The 26,048-nt window shown below is 26.7% G+C and overlaps 1 protein-coding gene across 2 annotated transcripts in view; it reads left to right on the top strand.

Annotated features, from left to right (window-relative positions):
* Positions 1-26,048, top strand: part of LOC129976233 (major facilitator superfamily domain-containing protein 12-like) — a 63,722-nt gene that overhangs the window by 29,525 nt on the left and 8,149 nt on the right. The window contains exons 1-8 of one of the 2 annotated variants that reach the window (XM_056089708.1): positions 7,817-8,163; positions 12,600-12,927; positions 16,548-16,755; positions 19,135-19,249; positions 21,661-21,846; positions 23,419-23,511; positions 23,590-23,682; positions 24,359-24,538. In XM_056089708.1, the coding sequence (XP_055945683.1) occupies positions 12,618-12,927; positions 16,548-16,755; positions 19,135-19,249; positions 21,661-21,846; positions 23,419-23,511; positions 23,590-23,682; positions 24,359-24,538 (1,185 nt within the window). In that variant the 5' untranslated portion in view covers positions 7,817-8,163; positions 12,600-12,617. Of the gene's footprint in view, positions 1-7,816; positions 8,164-12,599; positions 12,928-16,547; positions 16,756-19,134; positions 19,250-21,660; positions 21,847-23,418; positions 23,512-23,589; positions 23,683-24,358; positions 24,539-26,048 lie in introns of those variants that run through there. The other variant, XM_056089709.1, reaches the window with a different exon arrangement.

Below are 26,048 nucleotides of genomic sequence, written 5' to 3'. Positions count from 1 at the left end.
TTATATCTTAACTATAGTATAGAAGACGTAATTATAGTAGAAAATTTTTACTTTCTCTTATACAAAATATAGAGAAAGTATTTTAATTGTCAAAAAATTCTGTCTGTGGCGAAGTCAACTCTAAAACGCCTTGAGAGTGACGAATGAAATTTATTATATAGTTTTTACACTAAATTTGCAAGTTTCATCAAATTTTGAGCTAACTCTATTTAGAGGAATTCTGTTTGTCAGGTTGCTCTTATATAACTACAAAAAGAAGAGAGCTAGACGGGTAAAATTGTATATGCAAATTTAACTTTTATACCTCAGGTACCTATGAAATTTTGAGCCCAATAGTACAAGGAGATTGAATGTCTGCCTATCTGTACTTTCAAAAGCATGTAAACGCGATAATTCGAAACCGCAGTGACTTAAATATATCAAATATAAGGTACGAATAATGAATAATAAATATATATATATATTTGAATATACTGTTAAATGTATACAAGAAAAATATAGCTTTTTATAAGATGTAAAAATACATGAATATGCAAAATCGGTTCTACATAAGTTCTATAAACATAGAGGGTCATCTCATCTTTTGCCGTCTATGGAAGCATGAAAAGACAGCATTGGTGACTGGCTTATATTTTCAAACAGATTGAGGCTTAAAATTCCGCTAAGTAAGCGTACCACACAATGATCTTGTAGCAAACGCAATGTTCCTTTAAGTTTAAATGCTAAAAAGAATTGTTTCGTGAGTTTTCATGTTTTGCAATATGATATAGAAATACATCAATATATTGTTGTTGTTGGTTTGTTTTTGAAAACTAAAAAAAATTGTGTGTGTGTATGTGTGTGTGTGTGTGTGTGTGTGTGTGTGTGTGTGTGTGTGTGTGTGTGTGTGTGTGTGTGTGTGTGTGGATCGATAGTAGACACCCATTCCCCAGCTGATTTCAAATTTTATTTATTAAAAATAAAAATTCAGGCATTTAAGGGTTAAAATGATGTAAAAATCCTTTTTTGCTATTGCTGGAAAATGTAAAAATTCAGCTTAATTTTTAATTATTTAAAATTCTAATTAAAATTTCAAAAAACTTGCACCGAGGTGCACATTCCTACCTTCCAAGGTATTCATGTGCCCAGTTTGGTCGCTGTAAGTTAAATAGTTTGACCAATACACACATTCATCTTTATTATTTGTATAGATTTTATATGCCGTATATTATTTGTATAATTTTATATGTATAGATTTTATAATATGCCGTTTGTCTATTTTCACAGTTGTATCAAATATTGGATTAAATCAGCTGAAAGAAATTACATTTGTGTCTAATGATTTTATGCATACTTTGTTTTTTATAGTTTATGTATGCTCTTAGTTAATTTTGATGAAAATGAATTGGAATGGGTATAAAATATAAATTTTGTGTAATTAATGCATGTAATGTTGTGTATAATAATGTATTAATGTATAATTGTGTCGTTACTGCATATATAAAGGTAATCAATCGTTTCAAAGTACATTAAACTCTCAATTAACCCAAAATGTGTAGAAATTTTTAATTACAAATCAGAAAAAGAGATGTCTTATTACTAAAAAAAGACTTCTTTATTAAAATATAAACTGACAAAACTGTGAGTAGAGAAATATGCTCTGTTTATTGAGTCATAAAAGCATGCGCCATAATGCAAATACAAATTATTCAAAAGCATTTTTGTCATGTTGATTTGTATTCTCTATCGGTCATTTTGCGGACAATTATAAGATTACTTCAAAATTATCTTTAATCCGAAGCCACATTGATAACAAATTTTCCAAACAGAAAAACGAACTACAGGAAAGACACTCTCAGGTTCCTGTTTACACCAGAAAAGTTTCTCGTATCAGTGGTGTCTGCTTATCGTTTGCTCCTATTCATTATATAATTAACCTTTATTGGTTTCCGTTTCTGTGATTCACCGAAGCATAATAATCGGATCAGTATTTCTTGGCATTCCTGCTTGCTGTAGAAAACTTTTAAGAGGTAAAGAATTTCTAAAGTATGCTTTGTCTTCTGAACAAAGAAGGAACGATTCAATGAGCCTATGTTATAGAAGAAAACTAAAGACGTAATATAAAAGAAGGAATGGCATATACAAAAGGGAAGAATAAAAGTAGAAAACAAGGTCGCGATATTCGACCTCTTTTTTGTGTTCTTTACACAATGATTTCCTATTTCTTCACATCCTGGTTAACAAAGTATATTAAGAGAAAGTACTATAATCTTCATAAAAAAATGGAAACAATATTTTGACGAATTTTTAAGTTACAAACCTGACAGAGTCCGTGTTGTGAACACGGTAATTCAAAAGTGACTTGAACTAAAGAGATAAAATATAGTATATAATTTTTCTACAAATTTTGTGCGAAATCCAAATGCAATAAACCTTTATGATTGGCTGTCATTGAAAAAGATTATCGGATCCTGTTATTTTATAATTGCTATAAAAAAATTTAATCGAAATCGAGGTATTTTATTGAATTAAATCAAATATTTCATATCAAGATTGGTTCTGGACATCAGACCTATATAGGATTCTAATTAAAAGCAATGTATATGAGATAAATGAAGAAGAGATCTGTCTGTTATTAAGCAAAAAACTACACAAATTGGAAGACATATTAGACATTATATTTGTCTAAATCTGTAAATATATTTAAAGACTTCTATGTCGAGGAAAATATTCTTGAAATTTATCCGAACTAAACAAAGTAATAATTAAATAAATTTCCTTAACCTATCACAGATCAGGGGACCATACTTGGAAACGCAATCATTTCTCCTTTAACGAAATTTTATAACTCATTAATAAAATGATTTACTTATTAAATTTTTATTTCAGGAGAAAAATTTCACTAATAAATTATTTAAATCAAACAATTCACATTTAAATTTATTAAACAATTATATTCCTTAGTTCAGTGTCATTATATTAATATCATGCCTCAAAGCTATGCAAGGATAACATTAAATTTTGAACTATAGTCATATGATAAGGACGAACCTAAGCTACACTTTCTCACTTTCTCTCTCCAAACCACACCACATTGATAGAGTAACATTTCACCTTCAAGATATTCAGCGCTATATTTGGGCTCGATTCATATATACCTTCGGTCACGGTGGTTTGGTGGTAAGGTTTCAAGTACGAGACCCGATTCCACCAAAGAACCATCGTGTAAGCGGGTTTGGGGCACGTTAAATCCGTCGGGGCCAAACGTCTCCCTCTGGTGTGGGATGGACGTTTGGAAATGGAGTGCCAGCTCAGGTGTCGTCCAAGTCATCAAAACTGCTCGTGGTTCAAAATTTTGAGGTTCGCCTCAAAATATCCCTAGTGTTGTTTTAAAACATGGCGTTAACATAACTAAACTAAACACTTATACCTTTTTCATGCATTTATTCTTCCATCGATTTGTTTGGTGTCATTATACGTGTGATATGATGTCATATTATAACGTTGCTAGAATGGCGTCGATTCATTTGACATCACAGAAGCATGATGAAATACAATTGTGGATTCTCTTGAAAAACAGTTGAGGTGGCTTCCCATTTTCCAAACAGGAACTCCCACGTCAATTTGAAAATGCTTTGATTCTTAAAGACATATTTAACCTTCACCTAAGATTTTAAACAACAATTGCTATTCTTTGGTTTCCGCCACCCCGCAGGGTACACGAAAAGGTGGAGGTCCGGCTCCTCCCATTAATGACGGGACGTACTTCCTTAGGACAGGGTTGTATCGTGGCCGGTGATGGCTCCTAGCACTCAACCACAGTTCCCGCCAGTGTTGCTGTAGCGGCAATCCGATCATTCAGTTTTTTTTTTTTTTTTTTTTTTTTTTCATTGTGCCTTCGAGCGGGTCAGATTCAGTGATATGACTTATCAATAAATTTTAAATGCCAATATAAAATTCCGTCCCCGCACTTTCTTCTTTCCAAGAGGTGGCGCTGCAGTCTCCAAGGCGTTGGGAATAGTTGGAGAGTAAGAGGCGCTTATGGAATATCCATACAATGAGACAACTGAATAACGATTGCACATAGGCAATCAGGTAAAAATAATGTCATGTTCAGTGTCCTTAATAAATCTATATGTTATGAATACTGGCGTATTTATCAAAAGTAAATATTTCACAAACACCAGGCCACGTTGTTAAAGCTAAGGTGGGAGAATTTAAATTCTGAATCGAAGGATCATGCCCTGTTAACATATACTTTTTATGACGTTTCTTGATATTCTGAGTTTTGTACGATACCTCGAGAATATGGAAGTAGAATATTGTTCAGTAATTTTTGGTTTCTGGACCAAGGCTTAATTTGCCTGTGATTCGTCGTGCGTGTTAGATTATTAGGAATAGTTTATTGATAAATCAAACCTATATTTCGTTTGGCATTCCCCCTTAAAGAACCCGTTTTTTAAACCTTCATTATTAAAACTAGAAGGAAATTTCTGCCCTCAACTTTTTATAATGTAACAGTATATAACAAGTTTTATATTAAGTTTCCTCCCATAGACAAAATAATTGAATTTGTATTTATTTTGGAATAATACTTCTTTTTTGTAAACCGATAGTATTCAAAACTTGATACAAGTTTACAATGCTGTTGTAAAAATCAAAAATCATCCAATAAGCGTGTTGTATTTTAAACAGGAAATTCACGAAAAATTCCATATCATGTCAATGGAAATAGCACTCCAAATTCTATAGTCAAATGCGAAAACCAATTAATTTTTAACATAGTGTGGATTGCAAGTTTGGATGTCCAACTTGTGTTAATTTTATCCTGTTTGTTTACAGCTAGAATATATATATTCACCCTGGTGCCGAAAAAGTTTTTTAGAAACTCCAAAAAATGGGTGTTTGTTGTTGTTTTTGTACTTAAAAATTCGTTGACATTTATGCATTTTAAATTCAATGTGATTTATAGATTTATTGTGATATGCCTCACAATACATAAAACTAAAATTAACTTGATAAATAGAATTGCAATTCATTAATTAATCATGAAAAGCAGGTCATTCGTGATAAGATTACAAAAGAAATATGCCGTTTCGGATTATCACTCCAGCTTTCCCTTTCTTTGATTTGAAATATGTTTTGTGATTTCATTCAAGTGAGTATCATCTGACTTATCTTATCCTTATCTCTTATCAGTTTTGTTATGCTTTCAATTAATCATTAAATATCTAATTTCGTCTTCTTAGAAAAACAATTCATATTCATGTGATATTTACCTATTTAACTATCTTATCTTCACAGGTCTCTTTTCGAATGGCCTTTGTACATTTTTCATAAAATTGGGTCTTTCTTATTATTTACAATACATATACTAATATAATCCAGTGGCGTGCAATCTGTATCGCCTCAGGACGCTGAAAGTGCAGGGACTCCAAACATTTTATAAGTCTGGAAGAGTAGAAAAAATTTCTTCAATTTCTTAATTCTCACTTTGAAGTCGCACATTTTTCCTTTAAAATCTAATTAGTTGAAGTAAGATAAAGCAGCTTTGTATCTACTATTTTTAACCATAAATGATTTTTTTTATGTTCTCCTGTATTTTGAATATTTATAGAAAGAATTTTTGTTACTTTGACCCTATTAAAGGTAAAGCATGAGTACTAAAATAAGATATGTTCAAGAAAATGAGAATACCCTAGTAATTTTCATTAACCCTCTGGCCTGCGTAATTCTTTAAAATCACTATTTAGATGCGATGTTTGCAAATAAGTTCAATTTTTTTTTTCAAACAAAGTGAACTGATACTATATATTACACTATAATAACATGATGTAATGAAAATCTGTCATTGTAAAAATAAACACTCTAAACTGCAAAAAACGTGGGATGCAACAGAAAATGGACTGACGGCCAGCCCGCGGAATTCGCGGGATTCGTTACTGGAGGGTTAATTTTCTTAATTTGTTTCATTAAAAAAAATGTTATGTTACTTTACAGTTTTGAGAGAAATTCTGCGTTTTATCAGGTTCTTCAACTAGGAACCATTCTGCATATCTGTTTTTTTAAAGCTCTTATAAAGAATAAGCTCGTAAAATATTCTTTTAATATTACAAAAGAATTTTCACACGAATTTAACGAATGCAAAATAATTTTTCAGCGACTAAGGTAAATTTTTTAATTTAAAAAATATAATTTTTTTATAAAAAATATAAAATTGTTTCAATATAAATATTTAAAATGAACATAAAAGCTCCAAATATACTCGAAATACAAACTTTATAATAATGCGTTCTCTTACAATAATAATATTCTTGAACTTCTCGACGTTTGATTTACTTTAAATGCATCCAGTTTATGAACCAGTTTCTAAGATTTCCGGAAATATAAGGTTGGCTTCAAGCTGAACTATGCTTATTAGTACATTTCTCCGATTAGAAAAAAATCTTGTATTTAAATCCAAGATTTTCTATTATCAGTTATGTCATATATATTATCCTTTGGCTGAAGTATCACTTAGAGTGCAACATTCACCGAAGACGCGATTTTATTATAATTCAATGCACATTCAAAAAATATTATTGCATAGAAAACAAGCCATGTTTTAATTTTTTTTTTTAAATCAGATATGACTTGGAAAAATCCTTGTGTGTGTGTGTGTGTGCGCGCCAAGACAAAAATAAGATAGATTTCTTATTATAATTAGGGTTTAAGAATTCTAGCAAGAATCTTTAGCAACAATCCCTTAATATCCAAAAATCACAGCTAATTGAAATTAAAAACCTTCAATGCTAAAATAATTATTATTTTATGATTATGGAATATGACAAAAAAATTAACAAGGCGTAGATCATTCCGGGAAAACTTAGTATTAAAGTCAAAATAGCGAAAGATAGATTTTATTCGTTCAAAAAACATTCATTTAAAAAAATAAATTATTGGAATTAAAATCATGCAAAAGAAGTTTCGCTTACTATATTAATAATTGAATATTCTAAAAAAAGACACTAGAAGGGAGGAAAATTCATTAGCAATCATTGCTATAAATCACGTACTGAAACTCATTTTCAAAAATAAAACAGTATAAATTTCTAATTACTTTTATTATAAATTTAAATATTATTTCAAAATGTTCTAAATATTATTTTACGACTAATAAATAGATTACCTGTAGTGAATAACATTATTCGCCATCAATTTTTTAATATTTTTTTATTGTGTTAATAAATTGTGATTTCAAAGTCAGCTTAATTCTTAAAGCCTACGCATGTATATTCTTTTCAAAAATGTCAGAGAGTTATTAAAACTACTAGGACTTTCTGGGAGCGAATAAAAGCGAATTACTCTCTCTGAATTCTAATTCTTGTTAATTTTGAATGTGCTGAAACCTGAATTTCAATCAATGAATTTCATGCTAGCATAAAATTAATTCTTTTTTACGCCGGTTTGATATTCGTTAGTTTGTTGAAACGCTGCATATATGAATTAAATATATCGTAAACAAATTATTATTATTTACTCATTATTATAATATTAATAATAATTATTATTATCATTCGTAAAGAAAATCATCTGATTTTGTATAAATTAAAGGCGATAGAAATTGAATCTGAATGTATTTAAATGTTTCGTGACGAAAAAATCGTATTTGTAATTAATTTTAGAAAGATAATCTCCTTTATTTTGTTAAATAGTTTTATTTGTTATCCGTATCACTTGTGAATTGCTATAGGTCTTATCTCTGTTCTCACTAACTGTAACCGATATCAATTATTTTTTATTTTGTTGTTTCTGTTTGCGTCATAATTTCGACAGTCGACACCACGTGATGTGCCGTAACTGTTGTATTGCAAGAAGTCCCGCGTGATTATGTTTACGTGACGCCTTTACTTATGACATATATATTTCTCTCAGACTCTGTGATAGCTTTTTTCTATATACTTACTTTGTTAAGTGCACCGTTATATCAAATTTTTTGGCCTTTCTCCAAAAGTTAACGTTTGTAGCATATTTTTTGATTATATATTTTTAATGACCTTAATAACACATTAAAATTTTTTAAAAGGTAATAAGTACGATGAAACCGGTATTTTATTTTGACAGTCTGCAGTTATTTTACATAATATCGAAGTGAATAATTTATACCGCTTTTTAAAATAAATCTGTGTTTAGGGAAATTTTTACGTAAGTATTTTTTAATTGTGTGACTTCATTTTTGTTTAGTTTTAAAATCTGTGTCATTACTTTTAATTCTTAAAACTTTGTTCATTATGTTATACAGAATTACATTATGTTGTACCCGAAATATTAATCATTAAAAAAGAAAAAAATTTTGTCTGGTTTGCTCCTAAAAATGTTTCTATTCTAGATGATCAATCATCTGAAAGTTTGGAATAAGTGTGCTTTTAAATTTAGTTTATAATTGAATTTGCTGTGCAGTTATAAAATGTGGAAATACTCATTAATGTTCTATTATGCTACTTAATAGTTAAAGATTGTATTGCAAAGAACTATTGGTATTTTTAAAATACTAACTATTTTATAATTATTTTAATTTCTGTAATTTTATTGAGTGTTAACTTTTATATATGAATGTTGTATTTTCCCCTGATTCCATATGTTGATATGATATTTAAAAAGAAATGATAAACATTTGTCTACATGCAATTTAAAGCAATTTTGCATGTTGTATATATTTATTTTATAAACAGATATTGTTTGCATGTGTGTGTAAAAGTAAATAGAAAAAAAAAAATGAAACATGGAGCATTTTATTCCCAAATGCAAGATTTATTTCTTTACTGTGCAAGAGAAGTGGAGGTCAAAGCTTAGTTAAATATTGGATGTTGATTATAAATTGTGATCTGAAAAAGTTTCAGACCCTTCTTTTTCTGTTTAGTGACTATTGGAAATATAATAATTTTCTAAATTTATATGACTAAAATTTAATATGAAAACAGATACCAAAAAGCCTAATTTAAAAATACCCACATGTATAAATGAATATATAAATAGAAAGTTATTGATATTAAGTAACCAGGGTTAACATAAGTGTTATAAAATTTAAGAATTTAACAGAAAAAGCTATTTTGTCTATGTTCACATTAAAGTTAGGAAAAAAAAAATATTTTATTTAAGTTTGCTTGTAAATACTTTTATTAATTCTGTTTATATTTTACTTCTTTCATCTGTTAATTGATCAACGAAACTTGTTGAGGAATGTATTTGTATTCACGGCTTAAATTATATATATGATTTACAGAAATACAAAGAAGAAGAACAAATTAGGAAGAATAGATAATATTGCTCATTTGTCCTATTTTATTGACATAAAGATTTAGATTTATTGCAGATTAGCCTCTTTGTTGGCCAGTTGATTTACAGAAATATCTTCCCACTACTGAAATATTTTTTTGATTTCTTATGCTACCTGCACAGATAATTAATAGATTTTTTTTTTTTTTTTTTTTTTTTTTTAGCTTTTAGCAAGGGAAGGAAATTATCTAACTAAATATTTCGTAAAATAATAAAAACTGTTTAAATTTCATTGTAACAGTGTTGTTCATTTAGCAAAAAAAAATCAGAATTCTGGAAATTTTTATTTGTTAATCATATTTGTCATTAAAAAGATAATTTTTTTAAATTTTAAAATGATACAAAATCGTTTTTAAACATTAAACAACAAACAGGACATTTTCAAAAGTAATGCAAAAAAAACAATAAAAGAAATTTTACAAAATCACCTTGAGCTGTACATTCCTTTCCAAAACATTTCTGTACCAATTTTGATAGTCATGGCTCAAACTATCTGATGTTTAGAGTGTCAACTCATGCATAATCTTCTTTATTATAAATAGAGATAATAGGTAATCTGAAGGCTTTGCATATTTTGTCTTTTATTGGGAGAAAGAAAAACTTTAGTTTTTCACTTTTAAGTCATCTATTGCAAGAGATTTTGAATAATCTAAAAAAAAATATCATAATCTAAAAAAAAAATCTTAATAGATGTAATCATTTGTATCCAGTCTTAATTGTTGTTGCAAGTCAAAGTGTGGATATAATAAATTAAAACTTGATATATTCATTAAATCTGTACAATGGCTACAGAGACATAATATTTTTAAATGGATATATTTACTTCTTTAGTAATAATTAAAAATAATAAACTTTTCCCAAATTTGTACTATATGTTTGAATTTCTTTTGAACTTTTTTTTCAAGAAAATGAAATCAAGTCTACTAGTTTAATAATAATAAAAAATTTCAACAGCATCAAAAAGTGCACTTCATGAAAGGTAGCAGACTCGTTCTTGCAATAAAATCCCATTGTCATAGATGTATGAATAATGGGTTGTCATTCATTTTAACTTGGTTTAAACAATAAGTATTTCTCTTTTTTATAAATGAAACAGAAATGGGGAAAGAGAATTAATACATCAGGAAAAATTATCTGACTAATTCTTCTCATAAAATTATCAGTATGCAACTAAATGGCAGTACTTAATTATTTATTAATAAATTATTAGTTTTTGAGAATTTTGTGAATATAATTACTCAAAATTGTCTTAAGAAATCCTCAATTTTTAATCCCATAATTGCTGAAATTTATTCTGTCATTGAAATTTTTAAAGCTGTGCAGTCAATTAATTTAATATTAATCATTGTAAAGGAATTTTTCTTTTTTAATCTATTGCCACTAAATTTCTTATCTGAAAACGTTTATTTCTGTAGCTAACTTAATTATATTCCATTTTTTCTTCTTTTTTCCCCTTTCTCTCTCTTTTATTGAATATATCCTCAAACTCCTTACCAGAAACCAAACTCCTATACCTTAGTGTAATAATGAAAAAAATCTAAATGAGTAGCAATCAAAAGAGTATAGTAAAAATGTTTTTTGATGCATAAATTATTTGTCATTATCTTCCCACTATACGATTTAAGCTCTTAAAAGTTTTCTAATTTATTATTTTACTTTAGATAATATAAATAAAGAAAAAACATGGTTTTAATTTAGAAATCAGATAAATAATTTAAAAATTTTTAAAAATCAGGTTAATGTAAAATACAAATCATAGATATAGTAATATAAAAAGGAAAGAAGCCTGCCAAAAAAATATCAACAGCAGACAAATCTTGTACTGAACAAAAAAAAAAAAAAAAAAAAAAAAAAAAGATTGAAGCATTAAAAAAAAAAAAAAAAAAAAAAAAAAAATTGTGACACTAAGAACATTTTATTTTATTCATTGCTGTACTAGAACTTAAATTTAGTGCAGCAATTACAATGGTCAACCTCCTGCAAAAAAATATTTGAAATTGAGATGTCAGAGTTTGCAATAACTCAGACTTGTACCAAGCATAGCAAATTGTGTCTAGTATTAGAGTATTGTGGTACACTCAACTGGAAATGAACAAATGACTGAAGTTTGATGTTATTGTATACCTGTAATTTATCCAAAGAATTTCTAACCTATATGAAGGGAAGCTACTACTGCTTTACAAACTAAACTGTGATCTAATCTTAAGCTTCGATCTCATTTATCTTATATAGCACGACTTTTCTACATAACCAAGAAAGGAATATTTCAGAACAGTTGCTGTAAGTTTTTTAATATTTCAAGATATCAACATTCTGACCATTTGTTCCTTAACCTTCTATATCTCACAAAGTAATCAAATTTGGTGTCTTTTCTTATAATGTCGCCAGAATTTAAGACCTTTAGACTGGAAAGATGAGGGCAAATTATTTATGCATCGAAAAACATGTTTCACTGTGCTCTTTCGATTGCTAATTATTTAAATTTTTTCTATTACTACACTATTAATGTGGTTTCCTAGTTAAGTTTGAACTGACATATACCATCCATTATGCTAATTTTGAAATTAAAGTGTTTCATTTTTTTTCACTTATTTTTAAAATAGTACAAGGAATATGGAAGTACTTATCTTTTTGTTATTTTACTATATTAAAAAATTCTTAATATATATCTACAAAAGTTTTTTTTTTTCATTATTTTCTACCAATTTTTTTATTATTTTTCCAAAAATGAAAAGGACAAAGATATTTTTTCTATTACCTTAAGTATGAAATTTACTTCACGCTTATCTTAATATTGGACACTTTTAATATAATTTACAGAAAGTTCACTAAAATTTATGCTTTAAATTAATTTGGACAATAATTGGTTTAACCATTTTATGATTTCAATCCAGTCTTACCGAATTGGGGGTCATAACAGAATTTCACAGTGTTTTCCTTTTTAAAATTTTTTCAATATATGTATGAAAATCTAATGAAGTATCATCTTCATGTAAGAGATCTTTATTAAGATTTTTACATGAAGTTATTTCTGCTTTATCCTTGATTATGGCTTTACTTATTTTTTTTTAAGGTTGCAATTTTTTTTTATAAAATGGGATAGCAAGGGGGAAAAAGAAAAAAAAAAACTCCCTGAAAGAGGGGGGGGCACAAATAAAAGAAGAACTGTTTTAATATGTATTTTAAAACATTTATTATAAACTTCTTTAATGCTTTTTCTTGCCATTTTAAATGAATATTTTCTCTTGTTTCATTATATGGCTTTTTATTAAAGATTCTTCATTCTTTTTATTTATTTTTTCCAGGTATTTTTACAATTAAAAATGGATGACCCTTCAGTAACTTTTTCATCATCACGATTGGAATCTCCAAGGCATGTCATACCATTTGGAAGGAGAATAGCTTACAGTTTTGGTCATATTTTAAATGACCTTTGTGCATCTATGTGGTTTTCTTACTTACTCATGTTTCAACATAATATTTTGGAACTAAGCAATCAAGTTGCAGGAAATCTTATGTTATTAGGACAAATTGCAGATGCCATAGCAACACCATTTGTTGGCTATGAATCAGATCGACCAAATGATATGTGGTTATGTAAATATGGAAGAAGAAAAGCATGGCATTTGGTTGGTATGTTCCACTACTCCATTTATAAAATTTTATATATATAATATTATATTTATGCCTATTTTTATGTGAAATGGTATCTTCATTATATATCTGCTAGTGAGAAAGAAATCTAGAGAAATTACACAAATATTAATTATTAATATTATTTTGTATCATTTCCTTAATTTCCTGTAAAATTCAGGTCTTATTCCATACTGGAATTTTGACTAATAGCAATCTTTGTAGCTAAAAATATTTCTCAAATTCATATTAAGCCAAAACAAAAAAAAAGTTTCCAAAATAGAATAATTATTTTTAATAAATGCAAAATTGAAATGAAAGCAGCAACTTTTTAGTTTGTATCATACCTTATTGATAAATTAGTCATAAAACCAAATGCCTTTAAATAAAAAATAACAGCAAATAAAACTTCAAACAGTAAATTAAAAAAAATGTTTGTGTTGCGAGAAAAGCAAATAATCAAGTATGTATCTAAAAAAATTATATAAAAAAAGTGACAAATGTGTGTGTGTTTTTTTTTAATTTTTCACTAAGCATTGTGAATGGTATTTTTGTTTAACTTAATTATTTTAAATAATACTAAAAGAATTTAAATTGAATTTTTTAAAGGTTAAGGTGATTTTAAAATACAAAAATTTGAACGTTTTTTATTTTTTTTAATATAAAAATTTTAGAAGCATTCTGATACAGATAACATACAGAAATGTTTTTAATTATAAGCATTAAAAAATATATTCTGCTAATTCTTTCCACTAGCTGACATTTTATTTATTTCAAAAAATGAATATTATGAACTACTTGAGATGCTGAAGGTATAGCATATGCAATAAATCGTGTTACTTTCAGATTTGTTTTTTAAAAAAGGAATTACTTGTATATTGCTTAAAGACCATTTCCTGACTTTGTCCAATTCAACTCTGACAAGTGAATCATGTCAGTATGGCTCAGCTCAAGTTGTAGAGAATGCTGCTCTGCATAGCCAGCCCCCCCCCCCTTTTTTTATGCTTCAAAAGCTTTTCTTGGCTTTCTAGCCACTCGATAGTAGCTAACAATATTTTTTTGTAATTGCATGCCCAAGGTGCAAGAGCTTTTCAGTAAACTCCTTTTAGGCTTGTATATAAAAATTCATAAATAGCAAATATTGACATTTTTTTTTTCTGCTTGACTTTTATCATGGCCTGCATGTAGCCATATGATTTTGATTTGAGCGAATCCTATTTAAATGATATTAATGATGAGTTTACTTAGATATTCCTGCAAAATTAGATTTTCCTGATATTGAATTTTCTTCTGAAAAAAAATCAGATTTGGAAACCCTAAATTATGCTCATCAATTGTGCCCAATGAATATGTTTGTGTATGTGTGCACGTGCGCTGTCCAGCCTGAAAACCTTTCACATTCTTTGGAACTTCTGGCTTCTCAATAATTTAAGAAAAAAATTGAATTAAAAAAATATAACTCGTATATGATATCCAACCACAAAAAATGAAATAATGATATTACTATTTGTTATCATATTCTAGTTATATTGTAACTGTATTTTCTTGGGAAAACATAATTCCCAGCATAAAAGGTATTTAATCTATGTACTGCATTTTAATTGGTTTGTATTATCAGATTTCAAAAATCTAATTCATTATACTGTGTAGAAAGCCATTTCTGCTGGTAAATTGTTTATATTTTTTCAATGTTATTTATTTAAAAAAAAAAAAAAAAAACTTATGTTATTTATAAACATTGTATTTGTTTCGAACTTATATTTCTATCTCGTTCAAAAAATACTTATAGAAATAAATATTAGAAAAAGTTACTTTTTTTTTTTTAATTCATAAACTCATGATAAATTAAATCTGGAATGGACTAGTTTCCTATCGTAACCAATAGCAAAGCCTTAGTATGTTTGTTTCTCCAAAGGAACATTTATTTGATATTTACGTTTTTTTTTAAAAAGTGATGGTATGTGTAATTCAAAATAAATTAGGTCAATCTGGTTTTGAATTATTTAGATTTAGGATGATATTCTATTGCGTAATACAGGGTGTCCCAAAAAGATTGGCATGTGCTTTAAATCCTAACCTATTAGAGATAGTGTGCAATGTAAATTGCAAAGTAGTTAGAAATAAGGTACAAAATAAGGCCATTTTAATAAAAAAAATAAAAAAATCCCATTGATTTTTTTTAATTATATGTTTTAAATTTTTATGCGACCCCTCTAAAGAAATTTAGTCAATTAGAAAGCTTAATTTTTTTTATGCAACATTATTAAGAAAAATCACGTATTCGTATATTTGAAACTGAGTGAGTTATGCTTGATTGAAAATTGAACGCACTACATAGGAACTATATATCAAAATAGAAATAAAATTTATAATTATTATGAAAATATAAAATGTAATATTTACATTAAAACCCTTTTTTCCTATTTAGAACAGATTTGCGACACCGTCACGTATTCTTAATTAACGTAATCATGTGATCTTAAGGGCTTTATATATATATATATATATATTATAAAATACGTAATACACGCAAACTAATTTATTGTCAAATTTATCATAATTTTACAAAACGACACTCTAACAAATTAACTCACAGAACAGTTTATTATCATTATTATTTTCATTTAACTGTATTTTAGCCATTTCAAATATTTATGTTAAAATATATTTTTTTTACTGCATAGAGAAATGCAGACGATTTCTTTTTCAGTTTACTTATCTGTTCTCAGAATTATTTCTTTTCAGTTCAACTTAATTTTTTTTTTTTTTTTCGCACATCAAAATAAAAATTGGAAATTATTCAGTAACGTTTAGTTTTATATTGCCGAATTAAGAACTGGTTGTGTATTATGGTTTTTTTAACAAATGACGTGCTATTTGAATTAGAAGTGGTTTATTCTGTGAGCAGTAAAAAGAACGAAGAAACTTCAAAGGAATATCCGCATTTGCCTGAAATTTTACGCAAATACGGACATTTCACGCACATTCACATTCGTTTATCGAATTAGTCGATCAAGAAAATCCAAAACCTGGTCCTGGGAGAAATCCATTGTATACTGAAGACGAAGAAACTAACATTATTGGGTTTTTTTTTTTTTTTTTTTTTTTTTTGCCAGTTTTTGGACTAATATTTGAAATAAAGTTAGTTAAAGCTTTATTGAAGGATATTTTTGATTATTTTTTTAAACATGCTATCGCATTTTTTATCTAAAAATGTTTATTATCAATTTGTATATCGTCTCTATTTTTTACGAAGAGATAGCGTTTTTAGTGATCCGAATAACGGAATAAGTAATTTTTTTCTGTATTATAATTCATTTGGTTTTAAAAATACAGTTATGCGGTTTTTGCTAATGGTCCTGTTGTACGGAAAATAAAGCTTTTCTAATTGATCGATCTAATTTGTGTAGAGGGGTCATATAAAAATTTGAAAATTAACGGGAAACATTTTTTTTTATTAAAGTGGTTTTATTTTGAAATATTTTTCAATTCCCTTTGTCCATTTATCTCTAATGGATAAAGAATTAAACCGCGTTTCAATCATTTTGGGACGCCCTGTATATTCTTAAATTGTGAATTTTAAAACTTTTAAAGTACTTAATAATATTAATATTTTACAGGTACAATTTGTGTGGCACTAAGCTTCCCATTCTTGTTTTCGGAATGCTTTGGTTGCTCAAATTCTTCTCAGTATGCTAGGTTCCTTTATTATGGAGCATTCATTGTGATATTTCAGTTTGGCTGGGCCTCGGTGCAAGTTTCTCATTTATCCCTTATTCCTGATTTAACACCTTTATCTTGTGAAAGAGTTGAATTAAATTCGCTCAGGTATTTGACTTTTAATTTTATTATTACATTTTTTAATATTTTAATCTATTTTATTCAAAATTTTTAGTGGTTTGGAATTATATTGTTTTTGCATTAAGATGCGCACAGAAAGAAGTGTTTCCCGAAGTTGCAAACAAGCAAACGACGACAGTCATACAGGCCGAAGCATTTTCTCCCTTTAAATCTAATGTGCATTTTATTTCGTAAAAATGTATATAATACAGTATAATGTGGCAGAAGGGCAAGCCAGATAACAAAAAAGACGGCATTTCTATGAAGTCATCTCTTTGCCTACCAATACCAGAAGGCAAAGTTTTTATAACAAAACTCCCTGCTATAATAAGTATTTTTTCACTTCATATTTGTACTAAGCCCTCCATTTATCTGAATGTGAACGCTGCCACGACCCGATGTATCATAGAAGCAGTTGCCGGTAATTTGTCCAGTTAAAATGGAAGGCTTGTAGTTTATATACTGCACTCCACAATTCGATAATTTATTTGAGGAAAAGTAAGTTAACGGATATAAGCTGTTCACATTTTGATATAAATTTTGTAACGCTTAATTTAAAAGCAGGAAACATTACGATAGAACAAAACTAGGCCGGATAGTTTATAACCGGATACTCGGGAGTGTACTGTAATTCATAAAAAGTAATCTTAACATAGAAATGAAACAATTTTTAAATGTGTGGCAATATGTTTTAAATATTTCCCATGATTTTTAAAAATTAATTAAAAATACTTGATATTTAATATCAATATATATATATATATAGTGTATTTTATTATGGTCGAAACACATAGAGTAACACCAGATTATTGATGCAAAGAAAAAAAAACGTAAGAAAAATAAATATTTACAATTAATATTTTAAATATTTGATAAATAATTGTAGCAATTAATGCTTCAAAATTTTATGAAAAATCTCAAAACGTAAATCAGTATAGAGCCGACTTAACACAATTTTTTATTCATATGCAATGTTTCATTTTTTCATCTTGAATTTTTAGCAAACTGCTTCGTCTAAGTTTCTAATTATCATTTTTACAATTATTATAATATTATGCTACTGTCATCTAAATTTATAAATTTACATACTTCCACCTTCTCCCCCCTCCCAGAAAGATAAATACCCTATCACAATTGAGAATATAAATTATAACAGTCCTTTCAAAATGAGCATGTGCTTCCCTTTACATTAGCAAACGCGTGTATCTGTTTATATTTGCGAAATTCTGATTCACAAATGCTTGCCCAACCTCAATCTGACCTTGGGGAGAGAAATAATAATGTATGGCACTAATCTTTATAAAAACATGGATTAATAACGCCATCTAATAGAAATTATTTCGTTTCAAAAGCTCGGCGCAAAGATGCAATGCTCGGCTCTGAGGAGATTCCAACGCAAGCGCTCGCTCAAATGCGTTGTTCGTTCGGAAAGGGTTAATATATAATACGATGCTAAAATTGTGAAATGATATATAAATGTGAGAAATAAGATTTACAGTCATATTTTTTAATATAGTATGTCAAATTTATTTTCTATAAAAAGAAAAAACTAAAATTGTAATGTCTATAAATTTCAGTATCCCTGTATTGTTTCACAAGTAACAAAATATATTGCATATTCCACCATACTGTAACTCGAATGAAATAACTAATGCCAATAAATTGAATAGAAGCATCAAATTTTTTCCATGTAAATAAAAAGCAAATAGTTTATATTAATAATGACGAACAAATAATAATACTAGTATATCTTATATCACCAACATGAGGTTAATTTATTATTTGTTTTAAATGCACAAAGTACTATACCAATTATTATTTCTAAAATATTCCATGACTTATTTTATTACAAATTGAATTCTGTGGTCTTGTACACAAGTCTTAAAATTAATAGCTGCTTTATACTGATAAGAACATCAACATATATATAATACTGATTTTTTTTTTAACTAGTGGAAATGCTTATACCTACAAGTTACTAGACATTTATTATCATTGTTATTGAATACAAAATGTTAAAAATAATTTGGTTAGGAAAATTTATCATTTGTATGGTGAGAGCTGTTTCTTTTGACAGTAAAATTATTATTATTATTATTATTATTATTATTTTAACAGTGAAAGTAAATGTTGTACTGTTTGCAAATTTATCTTCTTTTACAGAAAGAGAAAAGTTTTACCTTTTCTTTTCCATGTCTTGATATTTTTGCTTGTTATTTTGTCTTCTTCATTAATAATGACTCATCAATCTTATTGAATACAAAATGTTAAAAATAATTTTATTAGAAAAATGTATTATTCATATATTGTTTTATATTAATTCCATATTAAATGTATGATTAAGTATATGTAATAACTGTGTTTCAGATATGCTATGACAGTTCTTTCAAACATAGCTACATATGTTTCTCTACTTATAATTTTTGGAGTGAGTGATCCTGGAGAAAAGCACACTGGTCCTAGCGATTTGCCTATTTTTAGGGTAAGTTAATATTTTTTTACATTTGGTCATTTAGAGTAAAAATGATTTTTTCCTATTAAATTCGATTGAAATGTAACCTGTACTATTCTAAAAATTTTGCACTGTTTTGTTCATTATGGAATGCATTACTTTAATTTTTTGTCATCTGAATTTAAATTTAAGTTTGAGAAATGGACCCGCTTGAATTTAAATAAATATAAATGCTGAAAATGATTTTTATTTAAAATATAAAGTCAGAAAGTAGAATCGCTTAATATTCAAGTTTTATGTGTACTACAAAATATTTTTCATAATTCATGTATTATCTCAAGGAATTATTCAATACAAGTTTTTTTGATTCTACAAAAAATTTAGTGCACTGATTTTAATAAGAAAGCCATTTTTGCTAAATATAATGTATTTGAATGTGTCTATTTATGTTACATTAAAGAATAGCAGTGTTTAAAAACAGATGCACTTTTTTTTTAAGTTATTGTTGCTTGGTTCTGAAATTAACCCTCTTGCTACATATCCTGCGATTTCCACAGGCAATGCAAAAGTAGCAAAATTTGCACAACCCGCGATTTTTGCGGTTTGCATTTTTATTGCATTTCAATTTATTCAGCCACTGTTTTCTCATTTATGGTTTCATTTTAGCTTTACTGGTTTCAATCGGATCTGGATTAACATATAGCGTTAATTGACCAAGGTTCTGAGAAATATACAAGCATGTTTTGCAACATTTGGCACACTCTTTTTAAAATTGAAAGATGTCTGTGAGAAAACGTTTCGCAATTTATATTGATAAAAAGAATTATGCATCGAGAGGGTTAAACCTTAATTTTAAGTACAACAAAATTTTTAAAATTTATTAAAGACATGTCCTAAGCTCTAGCTTATTCAATATGAAAAAATTAGCCAAATCTTCATATCTGGATCATCAACAATAGGCAAATGCCAGGATAAAATATATGTTGTGACAATAAAGATTATTTGAGTTTCACTTTGAAAATAAAATATGTTGTTGTAAAATATGTTTTAAATATTTTTAAGAATCAGCTGAAATTGAGTATTAGGGCTAAAAATTTAATATTGTTTAAGAAATGTTTCATCATCTTTTTTGTTAAAGATACATTTTTTTTAAAAATTGCATTTGTATGGAATTTTATACTATAATGTTTATGAGTGATATACCTCAGTTAAATCTATTTTTATTTATTTCTGGTCCATAATGTATTTTTAAGATGCTATTTCTTCTGGAAAATATAATTTAGTACCATGGAATTTTCCAGTGATTTCATAGCTCCAGATATTCTTATAAAATTTTTTAAAATATAAGATCAAAATAATTTCATTGTTATTGTTGAACCTTTAGAGTGATTTTGTTCTCATCAAAATTAAAATATGTTTTAGATAGTCCCTTGGAAAAATTTGATAACTATTCCAGAAGTCTTTGTTTTTTTTGTTTTTTTAATTTATTTATCTAAGCAGTTTTTTTACATGTTTTTATTCCTACATATTAAGAAATGTCCTCTATTAAAAACATCATTGCTAATTTTATTCAAAATTAGTATTTTCATTTTTTTTCTTTCTTTTTTTTTTTTTTTTTGTTTAACATTTTTAACTTAACATAAACACAAAACTTAAGAAATAATATACCATTTAAATTCCTTGAAATGTTCTGTATTGAGGTTTCCTTATAATTTTCATGATAATTATTATTGCATTTTTTACTTATATCTTTTACATAATTACTATCCTAATTTCATTTTATTTTAATATTCATGAGAATTATTGAGCATTTTTTACTTATCTATCTTCTATCATTATTGTTCTAGCTCCATTGTATTCTAAAAATATGGTGTACTAAAAAACTGTATGCACTTTTTAAAATAGTTATGATATAAAAGTTTCATAAATCAAATTTAAATAATAAAAATGGAAAATTTTCTTATATGACCACTTGAAATATTGATCCCTAATATCTGGATATTGCTAACAATATCAACCAATGACATAACTTCAAGGACAAGAGATGTCTTTTAAAATAGATGCAGATGTTCCCAGATAGTCTTAAGAAGCAACATGGGTAGTTTGTACATATTGGTTTACAGTGCCAAATTTGCTGGGGTAGGGGTGAGTTCAGACTTTATCCGATTTATACTTGCAAGTCATTTATAATCATTCACAGCTTTTAAAAAATATATCATATGATGTCCTTGATGCCACTTATATTAGCTACACCATTGATGTTATTTAATGGAATTGCAAGAGTGGTTAAGTATTAAGCATTTCAGCTGATATTTTATTGTATTCTTTTCCAATGGCTGCTCTCAACATGTTGATTGTAGCTGGTCTTGAATATCTGACTTTTAACATACCCAAGTTGACAAATATGATATATTTTCATATGATATAATTTATATTTTCAGTATGTCTCTCTTTCTGTGGTTGGAGTTGGATCGTTATTTTCTGTGTTGTTTCATGTGTTCACGAAAGAAAAAGAACATCCGCAATTTTCTATTCAACAACAATGTTTGATAAATGAGGCTAGTGACATGATTGAAAAGCCTCATTTAAGATGGAAAGATTGGTTTTCTCAACCACAGTTTTACATGGTAAGTTCTCTTACCAATGTTATATTTGTATCATCAAGTGGAAAAGCATTTTGTCTTTAAATTTATTTTTATTGGTACAGATTTTGAATATATAAATGTTTCAATTTGTTTTACATATATTTTATAACGAGTAAATACGAATTTTCTAAAACACATTCATGGTAAAATTGTGCTTGTACTCATTAAATCCTAAAGCACTCAAGCATAACTTTTGTTTGATAATTTCTCAACTGAAAGACTGTAATCATACTCAATATGTTTTGTTAATAATTAGATGAAAAGGTATGCAAATTCTAAAATATTCTTCAAAGCAAAAATATTATTTATTATTTTCAAATAATTAGAAAATATGTATACCCTTTTGACTACTTCAGCAATTAATTTTCTGTTCTTTCATATTTAAAGTAAAACTATCCGCCAAATTATTATAGCTGAAACTCATAAACTTCTTCATGCAAGGAATAAAATTGCTTATCAGCTAACTTAAATTAAAGCTATTCTATCTGTTAAAGAGAGTGAGAAATTGGTGGGAAATAAACAATTTTAAAAATGCTTATATCATACTCTCCAACAGTTATGTATTTTCTATAGTTATAGAAATTGGGTGGAAATTACACATATATATATTGAAAAACTAAGAAAAAATGCAAAAAATAGATATATATGTAGAGCGAAAGATCTACAAAAAGAAAAAAAACCTGATAGATATAAGATGCAGAAAATATGTTGAAAATACCCTTTTCCCAAATCTTTGCTCACAACAATGCAGATAGTGAAAATATTTTTGGCATAAGGGGAGAAAAAATTGAATTTTATTCCAGCATGAATGCAAAAACATTGGAGAAGAGAAAAATGAATATGGGAGTTTTTTATGGTGTTTAATTGAGCAATGATGACTTGGGTGAAAAAATGTGCTTGCTATTTAATGAAACAAAATGTAAATTTAATGTTAATGTAAAATTGTAAATTAACAAGTAATAATTTATTTAATCAACAAAATTATATTTTATGATTTTTTTAAAAATTATTTCACTTATACATTTAGTCAGTAATTAATATAAGTCTGTTTAATAATTTTGATTAATGTTTGGAAAAATTTATTTTAAACTAATTAAAATTATTTGGTAATATGTATTCTTTGATAATTTGCTGATAATACATTAAAAGTGCTACTGAGGATTAGATGGAGAGTATGCTATATATTTTTTTTGTTTGTTTTTTCATATTTATTGAGTTATTAAATGAATTATTTTTGAAAATTTGTATAAAAAATATTAGCAACTATAGTTATTTTAGCTGTTTTATTCTCCAGATATTTAAAGTTTTTTTTTTTTTTTTTCACTTCAGAATTTATTTTGCTGTGACATATTTGGTGATTATAGTCTGAAACACTTCATAATTAATTGATCATTCATAAAAGAAAATCTTGTTATTCTGCTCCTTTATTCAAAAGGGGTTGTATATTAGCCTTATCTATGGATTCAATTAATTCCATTTTCATCTAACATAATCATTGTTATTTATATTTGTAGAATTTTTCCCTTGCTTGACTTTTATAACTTAATTTTTTAGGTTGCTCTATTATATATGTCTACAAGACTCTATGTAAATTTATCTCAAGTTTATATGCCAATGTATATAGAAGATACCCTTGAACTGCACAAAGTATGTATTTTTTCAGTTTAGTTAGTTTGTAGTACTTTTTATTATTATAAATTTATTAATAAATACTTTTTTTTTCAGACTAAAATAGCCACTATTCCCCTTGTTATATTTGTTAGTGGATTTTTATCATCTTTCATTGTAAAGTTCATGAGGAAATTATTTGGAATTAAGGTAATGTAATGGTAATTTAATAAGTATATCTTTAAACTATATGAGTAATAGAAATAAATTAATTTAATTCATAATGGTATAAATTTTAGATGAGACAGAAATTAAAGGAATATAGTCAAAATTCTTTTTTTAGTTATTTAGCTTGTTAATTTATACTTAATATTAATAATACAAGAAGTTTTTGTTAATATTTTCTGTTTTCTTCTTAAATTCATATATCCCAATATTATATTGTAATTTTTCTTCAAAAAAAACTTATTTATATGAAATATTATACTTATTTATATGAAACTATCTTTTCATATAAATAAAGTTTTCAGTTTACTTTTTATAATGTTTTAGAAAAATATATTAGGTACATAATTAGTATATTTTTGTTACGATATCTTTATTTGGTCATTTGGTTTTTATCATTAAAATATTTATCTAAGAAATGATCAGAATCATTTATTTGATTATAAATATCTGTAGTACTCATTTTATTTTAATTGTATTGTTTTAAAACTATTGAATTTAATCTGTTTCAATGTCATTATTTAGCTGATACATTTTTTTTATAGCTTAAGTTTTGTCCAAAATATTTTTTATAAAATTTTAAATGATTTTATTTTATACATTTGAATATTGTAGAACCTATAAACTGAGTTCAAGATGACGAATTTTTTCCCCCTTTTAGTGTACATACTTTCTGGGCTGTATACTTGCTATAATTTCATGTATTTGGATCTATGTTGGAGAAGGAGAATCTTATGGAAATTATCATTTATATGGTGTTGCTGTTTTGATTGGTGTGGCTGGGTCAACACTTCTCATTATTTCTTTAGCATTTACATCAGATTTGATTGCAAATAGTACAGTAAGTTATATTTCTTCTTGTTGTCTTCGTGAGGTCCTATATATATTTTTTTAAAAATATTTAATTTATAAATCTGTATAAAATTAATCCATTGTAATCGATTTGTAGTCTATGTATTTTCCTTTAGATTCACTCATATATTTTGTGATAAAACTTTGTTCATCATAAAATTAATGATGTAAACTTTCTCTGTAGACAGTAACAATTAAAGTTATTTATTTAGTGAAACTATAATTCATTTAAACATTCCAATAAAATTCTATTAGCTGAAACCCAGATTAGAAAAAAGTTTTATATTTGTCATAATTGACCAAATCTTAGTGATGATTGTTGACTCTTGCAGAATAATATCAGGTTTTATATTTATTTATTTTTAAGTTTATTTTTTAAAAAGATTTAATTTTAAACACATGTTGTTAGTATTTTATTTAAATTAAAATGTATTAACTTTTGAAGTTTTCTAACAGTGTTACTTACTTCAGTAGAAATGAGTTTAAATAAGTACTTTAGTATTTTTGTAATTAATAAATGCTTAGTTTTTAAGTCAATCACATTTTAATTATTTATTTTTCAAATTGTTAAAGATTTAAAGGATTTTTATTTTCATTTTAATGAAAAAAGATGGGATTTATCAAGTGTTCATATTAATTCAGTATAAGTGATAAAAGATGTCTTAAATTTGCTGTGTTTATTTAATCTAATAAAATAAGTAACTTCACTCAAAATAGTAATTATATTACATGACAATAAAAACTTTATATTACATATGCCATTAAATACTTTGTCTACTTCATGTATGGGAAAATAAAACTATGTTGTGTATCAGTATGCTGAATTAAATATTAATGCATTTAAAGAACATTCAAAGTTCTGAGCAGAATTTAATTTTCAAACATCTGTTTGTGGTAAAACAAAAATAGGTTAACAAGTTTTGTATAGTTGAAAGATAAATAAAAATATAAAAGTATCACAAAATCTATATTTATTTATAAAACTTGTTGACCTGAATTGCATGGAATATAGTGAAATTAAAAGGTAATTTAAATTAACAAAAGATGAAATATTATATTAAAGAAGCAAAACATACAAATTAACTCATATGCAAAGTATACAAATTCATAAACATTTATAGAGCTGGTGATTTTTTAATTGAAGGCCCATTGTGTTGTTTCCTTGAAAATAATTCTACATATATTTTATTAATTCCATAATATATATGATGTTACAAGATGAACTAAAAGTATTTATATTTGTAACCAATTATTCAGACACAAAAATAGAGCATAAAAATAAAATCAGACCAAACAAAATTAATGAATTATGTTAAATATTCATTAAATAAATAATTTTCAAATAGCTGGAAAGAAATTTTTCAAAATTGAATTTATAGCAGTCAGTAAATACAAAAAAAAAAAAAAAAAAAAAAAATTAGTACAATATCATGGCCTTTTCACGTGAATTGTGATTCTGAGATTTTGAAAACTGGTCATTTTCTCTAAGTCTGTAAAAA

This window comes from Argiope bruennichi, chromosome 7 (genome assembly GCF_947563725.1).
Source record: "Argiope bruennichi chromosome 7, qqArgBrue1.1, whole genome shotgun sequence".
NCBI classification, from domain to species: Eukaryota; Metazoa; Arthropoda; class Arachnida; order Araneae; family Araneidae; genus Argiope; species Argiope bruennichi.
This window is presented reverse-complemented; position numbering and strand designations above follow the sequence as displayed.